General features: G+C 32.6%; 2 protein-coding genes across 5 annotated transcripts; one reads left to right on the top strand and one right to left on the bottom strand.

The window, feature by feature from the left end:
• Positions 1 to 364: 364 nt before the first annotated feature.
• Positions 365 to 9,205, bottom strand: LOC147072193 (uncharacterized). The gene is made up of 7 exons (XM_085947599.1): positions 9,034 to 9,205; positions 4,694 to 5,669; positions 3,489 to 3,600; positions 3,214 to 3,298; positions 2,851 to 2,994; positions 2,468 to 2,556; positions 365 to 772 (listed from the first exon to the last, which is right to left on the bottom strand). The coding sequence occupies exons 1-7, from the start codon at positions 9,095 to 9,097 to the stop codon at positions 539 to 541; spliced, it is 1,704 nt and encodes a 567-aa protein (XP_085803725.1). The 5' UTR covers positions 9,098 to 9,205; the 3' UTR covers positions 365 to 538.
• A 403-nt stretch (positions 9,206 to 9,608) lies between these two features.
• rasp (protein-cysteine N-palmitoyltransferase Rasp) lies at positions 9,609 to 13,340 on the top strand. 4 transcript variants are annotated; one of them, XM_085947601.1, is made up of 5 exons: positions 9,609 to 9,809; positions 10,215 to 10,990; positions 11,875 to 12,092; positions 12,277 to 12,389; positions 13,113 to 13,340. In XM_085947601.1, exons 1-5 carry the CDS (start codon positions 9,731 to 9,733, stop codon positions 13,202 to 13,204), a joined length of 1,278 nt encoding a protein of 425 aa, XP_085803727.1. In that variant the 5' UTR covers positions 9,609 to 9,730; the 3' UTR covers positions 13,205 to 13,340. The 4 variants fall into 4 exon arrangements, with proteins under 4 accessions (XP_085803727.1, XP_085803726.1, XP_085803728.1 ...); XM_085947600.1 differs by lacking the exon at positions 13,113 to 13,340 and having other exon boundaries at positions 12,277 to 12,885; XM_085947602.1 differs by lacking the exons at positions 12,277 to 12,389; positions 13,113 to 13,340 and having other exon boundaries at positions 9,635 to 9,809; positions 11,875 to 12,096.
• The last annotated feature ends 271 nt before the right edge of the window (positions 13,341 to 13,611 follow it).

The following is a 13,611-nucleotide window of genomic DNA, read 5'->3' as shown; positions in this document are numbered from 1 at the left end:
AAAAGTCTGGGTTTACTCATACAAATCACATTATTTTATAAACAGGTATAAGTATATGGTTGAAAAATCAACAACACCTGTAGAGTGTAATCACGTTCATCTATTTACAGCATTGTTGTCATGTTATGTTTATGTTTATGCAGATTATTTTTAAATGTTTAAAAAATAATTATGCTTACATAAAACATTCCAATAAAAGTGATTACTGCAAATTGGTGTTCATATATGTGACATATTCTACTAACGTTTCCACTTTAATAATGAGCTGTTATTTTATGTGAGAGTGTTCTGGTATAACTCAACGGTTGTAGTTCGGTATAGTTAGATTTATGCAGTGATATAGAAGGAGAGAAGAAAACACCAATCAATTTAATATAGATTTATTTTTTTCATAAAAAAATACAGTACATTGATAATAAAATGTAAAGACAACATTGAAAACAATAATAATTATTATTCTTAGTATGTTTGAGGCAGAGTGTTATTTACATTAAAATATTTTATATGAAAAAAAAACAATTGAATATAGAAGATTGGTTTAAATTTCTGGGAAAGCACTTCCAATCATATTTTTACTCCTGTACCTATAGTTGTGTGTCCTCAAATTGAAGTTCTCTCCTCCGAGTGAGAGTGGACATGCTTTGTCAGCGCGGGTGAGGAAGCATAGAGAGTAGAGAGACAACTCCAGCTCGGGTGAGGTGCCCACAAACATCGTGTCGACAGGCTTATCGATTCCATTCATATTAAAGTGCAATTTCAATATAGCACCTTTCTGAAAATATCAATAAAAAAATTCGTCAATATTTCTTTTTATTAAAAATAGGAAAACATTATTGAGGTCCGGTAATTGCATACCTATACAAGTGATTAGGTACTTAATTTAATAATGTACAGATAAAGTATTTGACATTTTAAATAAGTTTAATTTCTTTATAGGAAAATTGTGGGAAATTTGAATGAATGGATAGACATCATGTCTAAGTCGACGCGACAGTATTGTATTATTGATAACGTGACGTGTTTTGTATCGGTACATTCATAAAGTCATATTATTATTATATTAGACAAGACTAGAGTAAGAACATCATTAGATACATATTTTAACAATAGCATAAAAATAGCCAGCCAGGCACGGTTGACTACAGTAAAAAAATTAAGCACAGTGACATTAACGTCGCAGAAATCATATCAAGATGACCAAGCCAGTGGTATCACTGGGGTTGTCAACTATTTCTGAGGCATCTACGAGACCAGTAGTTAGTACCGTATTGTTGTATCTTATAAACAATTTTAATATAAACTGGGTAAAAATTATAGTAGGCTTTGTCGTTTTGCCTTCTTTACATTTCTTGCAAATTAAAATTTTTCATTCAGATACGGTTTTTCAATCTATAGGAGTTTTTCTAAAGTATCAAATGTTTTTTTTTTAAATTCAAGTCAGTTTTCCTTTGAACTCGTTGGGAGCCTTTTATGTCATTTTTTTAAATGTGGAGTGCTATTGGTCGGTGGATTTGTCTGAAATTCTGGGACTGTTTGCGATACAAATATGGGGATCCTGAACAGAAAATTCCATTCTGGGGTAGTCCCGGCCCAGCGGGGAGTGCCGCCATACTTAAGTATATAATATTATATTATAATAACAGCAATATAATGCAATTTACATTCCTGTAATCGGAACAATATAAGCTTCACAGTTATAAATAGTTTCGCGAAGTATTTTATACCTACTAGGAAAAAATACCAGGTGGCAGTGGCACTTGTCAACATTAATAAATGTGGCTCGAACTCGTTCATTTATTAAGCGGCGTTTTTTCTCATCCATAATGTTTCTATTGTTTATTGATTATGTCCATACCAGACACTAATTTCTTATCGTAAAGCGATTTTGGATTTTCATTCATTTCGATCCATTCCCAAAATCTCTTAAATTTGAATCGAAAGTATTCTTATAGAAAATGATATTTTTAGAGATATTATATCATTTTCAAAATCGTGTTTCCAAATTAAAATAAACGATTCCTTTATTTGCGTGTTAGTTTATTTTTCAAATTTAGAATTTGTGTTCACGTGTAGGTATGAATTCTCTCACCTTACCACTTTTAATACGACTTCACCCTGTCTCGCCCTCTCCTATATATTTACATATGTTTTCTCTTGTACGTTACAGATAGACAGCACTTGAAATGGAAAATTGATATTGCGCTTGATATTTTTTCGTAAATTTTAACATACCTAGTTATCTAATTTTATATATGTAGTGTATAAAAATAGTGTGTTCGACTTTTTTATATAGCCTAACTAGATCAGACGGTCAAATTATTTTTTCCACGAGACGGAACGATAATTAGGCAGATTTTATGAACCGGAACGGTGCTCCGGACCATTTTGAGTTCTGCAGATAAATAAATCAAGACATATTTATATGAATTAAATTAGTCTAAAATATTATGATGTTTCAATTACTCACGTTTGGAATTTCAATTTTTTTTAAATATCCTAAATAGTTCGCCCGGTTTGCAGCTTCCTCGGTGTGGAAATAGATCCAATTGTGTAAGCCTGGAAAAAAAACCATTAAATAATAATCTAACATATAAAATATTTCCTACAATAAAATTTATCGATATTTTTTTCCAGTTATCTAGTAGAACGCAGGTCATGAAATATTTCTCCTAGAAAATGGGGAGTCCTGGAGTATATTCCCATTAGCGTTATTATAAATCCAGGCATGATTATCTTGCATTTTAAGAAACGCGAACTCATCACTCACCAACAAGATTTTTAAAATCATGAACTTCTAAGACATCCATAGAGATCAATAAAGTTCATTAAACCAAAACATATTATTTATACCTGAAATTTCATTATTTTTAATCTCGGACAGGAAAATGTGTTCAAACCCAGAGCTACCGATTCTACCTTGGCCTCGTGAATACATATTGAACCAAATAGATTTCAAAAGATCACGTTGTTGCTTAGGGTCAGCAGTGACGACACCTAAAAATCGTAAAAATATTAATTACAAGATTTATCAAAAAAAACGACTTAGGTAGGTAATTCAAAATGTCAACAGAAGTTATACTTTAATTAAATAATGAAATAAATATGCAACTGCATATTATGGAGATTTGTGATGATTACGTTGAGTTCAAAACATCAAGGGCAAAACGTTTTCCCAATTAAGAAGACAGCAATAAAACCAATTACGAAATCTACCTTTGTCTTTCAGGAATGACATTAATTGACGAATAACTTGTGTAGACATAATAGCATCCATGAATGCATTTTCTTCATTTTTTTCCTAAAACAAAAACAAACCAAACATTATGTCAATTATTTATATCATCGATTATTATTAGTCGATCAACTTTGATGTAGGTAAGTAATATACCTACGTCTTTTTTCGTCAGATGTAAGTTATGAAACAATTTCATAACTATAGGTTATATGGAAAATTGCATAAAATACAAAGTTATCATAAAAATACAAACCAATGGGGTTACGTGCTCATTTACTAATGTATCTTGTTCGTAGTTGTCGAACAGAGCTCTCATGGCGGCGACTGTTGGGATATTCCATACGGCTGGTTGAATAGTTAGTAATCTGAAAAAAGTGATATGTATTTAATAGAGAAATTAATCAATTCAAATTTGTTATTGCTTATTAGCTGCTGAAAGACTCGTGTGGCGCACCCAGGGGGGGCCAAGGGGCCCTGGCACCCACCAAAAATGAAAATTATCAGAATGATTTTAAACATTGAAATTGAAAGCCAATAAACATACCTTTGGGCTAAGACAAATAAAAACACGGCAAAAAAATGATTTGTATTAATTCTCCAGCACCCTTTTTAGAAAAAATTCTTAGATTTTAATTTCTAACACAAAAATTTCGTAACACTAATGTCAGGTTTTTTTAAGAAACCCAATCCCTAATGAAACTGTCAAAAAAATCTCGGTGTCCACCCGAACTCCGGAGTGGTGTAGGTCATGGCTGGGGAGGGCTGACAGAGCTCTAGCCTGGGCGCCCGGGCTGTGGGGGGCCGGCGTTTCGGGTTGACCAGATAAGTGAGATAAACACACATCATAAATTAGCTTTAATAGTAATGCGGCGCTATTATGCTTCATGGCCATGAACATTTTCAATTACTTACATAATTGTGCAATATATTTTTTGATTATTATGTGTCGATATTCGACAGCTCCATTATTAAAGTAGATGTATTAAAAATCGCCAATAATTTACTGTATAAGTACCCTTAATTTGAACTAAAACACAATTTGAAAAACGTTAATGTAGTGTTTCACACTGCCTTTAATCTTAGCGGTAGGTAGGGGGCCCCCCAAATATCCTACCCTGAGGGCCCTTTTCAGGATGTGGGGACCATGCTGTAGGTACACCGAGTACAATATAGACAAAATACCGATAAACGATAAATTTGGCTGTGAAGAAGAAAAGGAGCCTATAGGACTAATTTATATTCTCCGCCTAGGGCCCCCTCCCAATATTTAATCCTGGGTGCGCCACTGATGTGTTGCATCCATGATAACAATCAATTAACCAAATCGAGCATATTTTTATACGCATAGGTATCGAGTTGAATAAACTGTAAAAACATACGGCTTTGAGATATAGCAACAGCCGACAAGCATTTAATTAGTTATTTTATCGATTTGAGAGCTGATTATTTTTTACTCACGGTTGTGGCGCCACGTCTTCTTTGGAAAACGATGATGTCTTTGCTTGATAGTTGATAGTAATATATTTAGCCGCATTGTTAGTATCTTTGGTGAGCAGCGATTCACTGATAGTTTTCAATTCGCTATCAGACACTATTTCAACTGCAGGCGTTGTGGGACCATTTTGATTCTTCTTATTTCCTATCAAAGCGCTTTCCGCCAATGTCGGATATCCAGATGGATTAGTTTGTGGGGTAAGTCCAGTACCGCTCGGTTGAGAAGTGGGTCCAGAATTACTTGGTTGTGGAGAATGATTTGCAGCATTTGGGGTGGCACCACCGGTTGAGGGTTTTTTCCCTGATACTACCGCACTCCAGCTCATTGGTTTAGGGGTAGGATTGGTTGATGCAGCAGTTGGAGTTCCAGGTAATGATGGGAAGGCTTCCCTATTTGGAGATTGGGGCCCCGTGCTTGGTCTTGGTTGAGGGATAGCAACACTTGGTCGAGAGGCAGGTGTTGGTGTTGGGCGTGCATTTGGATTTACGTTATGTTGTGAGTTCATTCCAATATTAGGTTGGTTGTTTCTATTTGGAGTAGTAGACGTGGATGTTGGTCCAAAGTTGTGGTTTTGTTGTGCATTTGGTCCAACGTTTGGTTGAATATTCCTGTTAGGAACGGGAGATGTCGGGGTGGGACCAACATTTGGATTTTTATTTGCGTTGCTATTTGTGTTCTGGTTTGGCAAGCTAGCTGGTCGGTTTCCACCAATTCTTTGTCTGTCTGCGTCTGATGAATGGTCGTTAAAGTTATTTATCAATTGCCTGATAGGTGAAACTGTCGTTGATGTTCCCGCTACACCAACCGCTGCATTAGGATTAATGTTACCTACTCTTTGGTTCGGGTTTGTTGGTACTGGTGATGTGGGCTTTCTGTTGCCTTCATTTTGTAAAAAATCTATGTTGGCATATTGTGATTGGGTCAAGCGGCTGTTGTCACCTATGTTATTAAAATAAAAAGGAAATATCGTTATTTTTCATGATATCTACTTAGCACTTATGAACTGACTAATTGTGACTTCATACTCTTCATAGTCATGCTGAATACTTCTCTTAATTTACATACATAAAACATAATATTAAGTATGCACCTATAAACATTTACTTTACTTAGCATATTACATCAATCTAGCTATGTGGATAGACACTGTTATAAATTATTATCTGTAAAATTGGATGGTCATAATATAATTATTACGATGTTATAAACAAACAATATGAGTGGTTAAATTAATTGCCCATGATCTTTTGATATTTTACCCGTAAAACGTAATTTTCCACATCATGTGTAGATATCATTAGTAGTTTTATTAGTTATAGGTAAAATGTGTTATTATTATGATTGGAAAGTTTGTGAAATATTACAGAAATTTGCAGGTCACGATTGAACAATGTCCTCGTAAATCAAATTAGCTAATTCCAAGAAAACATTAATAATTGACGTCGCGTCACTATTGTGTACCTACTTATATGAGTAATATAATATAATCAATTACATATGTCCAAAGCACAAACATACTACTTATAATTATTTCTCTTTTGTCTGATAACTAGTTTACTAATTTTTGGCAATTTAAAATCTGTATTTAAGCATAAACTGGAAATTTTTCTGCATAATATCTATTGGTACCTATATATTATTATACTCTTACGTAGTTTTAATTTGTTTTTAATAATTGTTTATTGAATTCAATATAATATTTCAAATTAAACGTATTAATGGTGCCGGTAGATTCAAACTAGATTCCGATAAGCAATGCAAAACATTTTTTATGTACATGTAATACAAAATGGCATCGATAAACTTCGGGTTCAAATTCCTACTGACCCGAACAATTTAGTCAGCTTGTAGGTCATCAAAATAATGAAGATTATGTAATTGGAAAACGGCCATTAAGTTGTTTTCTATTTATTTGGAAATACCTAAATAAGTATCAAGTTTTGTGTAGCTATGCACTATCAAAATCTATTTCGTTTAAAAAAATATTTTGATACAATTTTTGTAAATAAATTCGTCATTTTTATTTAAGTAGGGTAAAGGTAGGTAATACGGTGATATACGGTGATAGATTGTTTAAAATATGTCCTTCTATTATCCAGTGAGTTGTTGGTGATTGAATTTAGGTTCATTCGTTTCGTTGTTTCTCTCTCTATTCAATACGCATCATGGCGCCACCGCAGACACATCGTGTCCTGTGTCCTGCTCCAGAATATGCGGCCGGAACCGTAAAAAATAGGTAAAGGCATTTTTAAATCATTGACTCTATTATTTTTCTTGTAATTCTGAAACTATACCACTTTTCTTATTTCTATTTCTTGTTATAGAATAAGGACTCAAATAACAATATTTTAAATATATTATTTTAATTATATTTGTCAACCATAAGCTTATAAAAATGACATTGCTCCTTACAGAAATGAAGGAGTAGCGAAGAAGAAACGTCAAATGAAAGGATATAAACTCTGCAACTACGATGCTACAACATTGAAACTGGCTGTATCTAGGAATGATAACTGGATGCTCTATAAGGCTTCTAATGAGCTTTCCATACCTTGGACCACTCTGAACACCAATGTTGAGAAGAAGTGTTTGACTGATTCTGCTCTAACAATAAATGTAGCACCCAGCACATCAGGTGTCGTTAGCCCATGTACATTGAGAGGAGAGTTTTCAAAATTAAAACGGAGGGCCCTACAAAAAGGTCAAATAGAACGAGCACCATGTGCAATTACTGTGGAGTATTTTACTCACAGGACGCTGCTCTCAGGAATGGCGCTGTTTGGATCGAATGCATGAGCTGTGCTAAATGGTATCACTAGTCCTGCACTAGCTCAAGTTCGCCCCAGTTTATTTGAGATACCTACCTGTGATGACAACCTAGATAACCTGATTGGAATCCAGAATAAAGCAACGCTTATCATTACCACTATGATTATTCAACTATCAATATATTAGCTGTAAGGCGTAAAACTTCACAAGTGGCGCGTAAATCATCGAAAATACAACGTAATCAAATACGCCAGTGCACACTGGATTTGACGACGCATTGTGCCCGCATGCCCCATGATTCACCGTTGTGTGGCTTCTCAGCGGCACGAATTAACAAAAATACAACGTAGTCCATTCATTGAACACGGCAAGCAAAATTACGCTTCTGGAAACGTCGGAATGATATCATCGTGATTATTAATTTCAAGCCCCGAGAAATCATATACTATTTTTATTGCTTTGTTATGAGAGACGCTGATAATAATAATTATTTTGTGCTTCTTGGGCCCCTTATTACATAGGTGAAGGGTAATGCGCGGGTGGGAGGTGGCCTACTCAGTAGTAAGCGCACCGAGCGCTTTTTTGGTGGGCTTTATGCCTAAGATATCACAGTATTACCATATTGTCGTTATATTACCCTATTGTCACCTTATGTTTTATTTTTTATTTTTTATTACTAAATGATAAGAAAAATTAAAAAATGATAGTTGCTTCATTTAATTAAGATATCGATACAGCTGTACCATTACATTTGTTTAAAAAATTGTGATTAAATATGTGTGAAATTTTAAATTGTTTTCTTAATATCACTATATTACCTACCTTTACCCTATGTACCAAACTTTGAATGTGAATAACACAACCGTTATTATTTAAAAAATAAATATATATAATCTACAGAAGATTCGTAGCAATATATTTAAGTGTTTCATAAATAAATAATAGGTATCCACAGTAATGACTTTTCTTTGCGCACCACGAGAAAAACAGCTTAGGAATCGCTGACACAAACATTACCGACAAACGGTTATATTTATTGTGAAACATAAATGTAGTATATAAATCATTTTTTATTAGTAAACACATTACAATATAGGTAGGTACTCATTTTTTTATTTGTATTGAAAAACCAGTTATAATTAAAATACTATTGATGTAAATAAGTTGGCCGAAGATACGTTGACTGTATGACATCTAAGGAACATGTTTATTTTTTTATACAAATTAAAGGAACGAAGAGAATTAAATTAGTGGCAATTCTACCATTTCATTTTTTCTGATATGAGAAAGAAAACACTTGTACCTATTATATCAACAAATCAGATTGATTGGGAATAATTTTGTAGATGTACCTACCTACCTCAAATGTGACCTGCCTCAAAAGCATTGAAAAAATGTTAGGTGCCTAGATGTAAATATAGTAATTATAAGTAAGTGCTTGTATATTTCAAAGATTTAATAGTAAATTTACATACGTCAGTGTTGATATTTTTTATATTTCGTAAATAATATAGAAGTAGCTATATGTACTTACCAAATGCGAAACTGTCAAGGACAAACAATAATCCCAAACATATACACAAAATTTTCGAATGCATGATGTTATATTTCGAATAATATTTTATATTTGCCAATAATATTTTCAACTTTTATCACTATTACATGACAAACATAAAGCCACTCACCATTACTAACTTTTTTGGACTAAAATTATATTATTGCCACATTCATATTACAAGTTCTGAAGCTCCCGAGCATGAAAATAATATCCCGACAATAAGAAAAATTGTGCTACCGGAGTATTGATAATATTAATAATATTGTATCAAAGATATATTATAATTATTATAAAAATCAATAACAAAAATATTCAGTGTATTTTTCGAATATGTTTAAAAAAATATTAACTGGTACACTTTAATTGTAAAATCAGTTTATGAAAAAAATAATTTCTCAAATTTTTATTGTTATGACACGTGACAATAACTATTATGTACTTATTGATTTTATTTTTAAATTGCCAACTGGTGACGGACAGTGAAACTAATGTTTCATAGATAAAACATGAGTGCCCATGTAAATTTGTTTAACCATAGATTTTGAATGGCTACCGCCATTTGTGATTAGCTGTCAAACTGACATTCCGTGAAACTGTATACCTAAAGAACAGCGTAATAATTATTAAAGCATTTCGATTAAAATGGTGACAGATACTAAGGAACTATTAAAAAATGGAGTTTATTTTACACATCATTATATGGATTTCTACTGTTGCCTTTAGTTTGTTTAAGGTTCATCAATTTAGCAAAAGTAAGTGTTTACTTAATTTGTTAATCGAAATGACAGATGCAAAAATATTGTTTTATAAAATATACCTACCGAAACTATGAAGTCTTAAGCCGCAATATCAAAGAATCAATCACAGGTTATTTCTAGACCTGTTTTGTGCGATCCTCGTTGATCAATTCTTTTTTTTCCAAATACACACTTCTTCCTCGATATCTTGTCTGCGGTTTCATGAAATAATGCTTGAACAATACAATGCTTATCCTACAAAAAAATTGTATTAGTCTCCGGTATACACCGGTTGATGTAAAGTCCAATATTTCATTGAAAGCCTACTTACTGTACCTTCCTGATTTCATGAAGCTGGCTGCATTACTTATACTTCAAAAATATATTTATATCTTACTTTTTTTACCCTATATTTTTCAGGCATTGATGCTTTGGGAGAATTCAAAGATGATTTCAGTACAGGGTGGACGGTACTTTCACGATCGAGAGATGTATCAGATTATGAATGGTCCGCTTGGAAGAGATTTTCGTTGTACTTGATTCCGTGGATAGTAATTCATTTTATTGGGTCAGAAATAATTAGAAAAAGCAAAAGGCAATATTTAAAACATTGGTACTGCACGGTGTCATTTGTTTTCATCTTATATAAATTTGGTTCCCTCGCGCTTCTGTTATTTTTAGCACAACCGTTAGTGTATTTTATTACTTTGACTGCAAGAGGAAAATCAAAATCTGTATGGATATGCAGTGGTTTTTTTTTAATTATTGTAAATGTCTTGAAAAAAATGTATGACAATATAAATAATTACCGTTTTATAGGAATAGGTAATATGAAAGATGAAGATTCATACATGGTATTAGTTACCATTTCATGGATACAACTTAGATGTATAAGCTATTGTTTAGATAAAAGCTATTCTAGTCATATTAACATAAGTAACATAGCACTGCCTCACAAAGAAAGAATTTCTTTATTAGACATATTGTCTTATTGCTTTTATCTTCCGCTTGCCTTTTTGGGACCAGTTTTACTTTATGAAGATTTTAAAATGTCTTTAAATCATCCATACAAATTATGTTTGAAAGACAGGATTGTAGGTTTACTTCGAAATGTTAGCCGATACATCGGATGGCTATTCTTCACGGAATTATGTTTGCATTACATATATTTCAATGCACTCCAGTACAATATTCAAGTAAGTAAACTTTTCTTTTTCTATAAATTTAGATTTACTAAAAGTGTAAAAGTAAAAGTGTGTAGTTCTATTAAGTTACACAAAACTGCATCATTGATAATTTTCGTGATTGTGGTTCATTTACATTGAATGCCAAATACTCGATAATGTTAAGAAGCTTCTTTATGGTGCTACAGTGCAGGATGGATCTTGGTTTTATGTCTAAGTTTTTCTGTAGACCATCAAGCCACCCAAGTCATCTTCCTCTACTTTGTTTTCTTTGTGGTTTATATGTTAGATGTTTAATCGTCTAGTGCCATCCTTGCAAGTAGGGACAAAAATCATCCATCGCAAGATTCTACACTCAAATATCTGTAACTTCTGGGAATCACTGTTAATTTCCATGTCTCTCAAACATATCACAATACTGGTCTTAACAATGTTTTATGTAGATGGACTCGTGTACTTCTTGTTGCACCTATTAATGCTTATGATCCACTTTTTAATTGTATCACTCATATTATTATTGATATTAACCTGTGATCTAAGGTAGACAAACTCATTACCACTATCTCAATGAATTTCGTTATTTAGTGTGAGGTGGCACTGTAGAGGAATTGATTTAGTGAATGGCATAAATTTGTTTTTTTTTTGTATGTTTACTTTCAGTTCCACTCTACCTGCCACTTACTGCAGAGCAACAGAAACCTCAATGGTAACTTTAAATAATTAAGAAGTTTATGAAGTTGGACTGTGGCAATGGAAGGAATTTCCGGCTGATAAAGGGTAGCGGTAACGATTCCTGGAGACAGCCAAGACCCGCATTGGGGTGTAGTGCTAATGATAAATGAAGACTTTAAAATGCATAAAGATGTTGAAATAATATAGATTAATTTCATTTGTAGATGGTGAATATAATGCCTGACTGGTGTCTATACGGAGGTGGTCTTTGGATGGGTCTTTATTTTTACCTCAAATATTTAGTTGTGTACGGAATTGCTGGAACAATGGCTGCGTTTGATCATATAGTACCAGAAACACCACCAAGATGCATTGCACGAGTACACCGCTATTCACAAATGTGGAAGTATTTCGATGTGGGGCTGCACAAATTTTTGATAAGGTAACCGTATGTTTTAAATTTCTAATATCAGTCTTTATTTTTATTAAACTATCATTTTACTCTGTCATCGACACTGGAAATTATTTTAACATTCAACCTCAACCTGTTACGTCCATGTTCTGGATACAAACATAATATCAAATTAACATGTGGAATTGATTCAGTCATGTGATTTTCTTTTCAGATATATCTATAAACCAACCATCCAAGGTGCTGAGAAAAGAAATATAGTGCATTTATCAATTATGAGAGCGTTGGCTTCGCTGATCTGTTTCTCATTTGTGTTGTTTTGGCACGGTACTCACCATTTTATTCTTGTTTGGACGGTGCTGAATTATCTCGGAATTATAATAGAAAGTTTAGCAACTACCCTATCACAGAGTGACATTTATATGAAATTTAAAGTATCAGTTTTGAGAAGTGAATCAATGAGCAACAGGTTTAATGCATTTTTAGCAACTCCAATTTTGATTGTATCTGCGTTGTCAAATTTCTATTTTTTTGCTGGATCAGAGATAGGTGATATTTTTGTCAATAGAGTTTTGAACCAATCTGTATTTAGTTTCTCAGTGATGTTTTTATGTCTCTATAGCTCATGTCGGGTATCACAGTATATGAACCATGTAAATGCTAGAAGAATAGCATATTAGTAATTGTAATTATGTTATTACTTTATTTCAGTATTATTATATATATTATTTTAACATTTTTTTTATAATACGGTTGACTCTTATTTACCTGGGGTCTGTTAACTTGGCTGTGGATTAACTGTCAAAAAAAGGGAATAATTCTATAAATTATATGTTAGGAAAAATAATTCTTATGCATTTGAATTAAATTTTAGATTTGTGGTAAACCCTAAATAGTGTTAAGTGATCTACTATTATTATTATTATATTTTTACGGATGATTTATTTTCTGTCAGCCTGATTGAAGTCTGTAAATGTTAAACGCGTGCAATTAAATTGGATTAGTAACTACTTAGTTTTCAATATATTTATCGATGTTGTGGATCAACAGGGTTAACCCGGAGGAGAGATTTCCCCATTTACTCTGGTAAATTGAGAGTCAACTGTGGTAGGTATCTGTCGGAGGGAACAAAACTTTTTTAAATAATAGTAAGTGCATCAATTTTCATTTTATGCATTTAAGGAAAAAAACACTCACTATAATAAGAAACACTTAGCTTTAAAATTAATACAATGAAACTGTGTTTTGTTAATAATACAATTCAATTAAACGTACAATATTGATAAGAATAAGTTGACATGTCACAAATTTTAATTAAAAATATATTTCATATAGATAATATTATTTATTGCTCTTTACATTACTTAACCCTTTATTGAAAGTTTTAAACTATTGTTAAAACAGGTACTATTTCACCATTAACTTAAATTAAAATTAAAATCTGTTACCTAGTAAACTTTGACATAATACATAAGTAACTATTTCTTCACATGTATTCATAGATAAAATTGAAACACATATTACATTTCGAGTGCTTAAAGTCAGACAA

This window comes from Rhyacophila brunnea, unplaced genomic scaffold, assembly GCF_057557595.1.
Source record: "Rhyacophila brunnea isolate RB1 unplaced genomic scaffold, BYU_Rbru_1.0 scaffold_2, whole genome shotgun sequence".
In the NCBI taxonomy this organism is placed as follows: Eukaryota; Metazoa; Arthropoda; class Insecta; order Trichoptera; family Rhyacophilidae; genus Rhyacophila; species Rhyacophila brunnea.
This window is presented reverse-complemented; position numbering and strand designations above follow the sequence as displayed.

Bases quoted from the DNA above. Each gene is read 5' to 3' on its own strand.
- LOC147072193 (XM_085947599.1), bottom strand. From the start codon at position 9,097: ATGCATTCGAAAATTTTGTGTATATGTTTGGGATTATTGTTTGTCCTT. The intron at 5,670-9,033 runs GTAAGTACATAT...TTAATAACATAG, and splicing joins CCTTGACAGTTTCGCATTTG to GTGACAACAGCCGCTTGACC. The intron at 773-2,467 runs GTGAGTAATTGA...TGATATTTTCAG, and splicing joins AAAAAATTGAAATTCCAAAC to AAAGGTGCTATATTGAAATT.
- rasp (XM_085947600.1), top strand. From the start codon at position 9,731: ATGGAGTTTATTTTACACATCATTATATGGATTTCTACTGTTGCCTTT. The intron at 9,810-10,214 runs GTAAGTGTTTAC...TATATTTTTCAG, and splicing joins GGTTCATCAATTTAGCAAAA to GCATTGATGCTTTGGGAGAA. The intron at 12,093-12,276 runs GTAACCGTATGT...TTTTCTTTTCAG, and splicing joins CTGCACAAATTTTTGATAAG to ATATATCTATAAACCAACCA.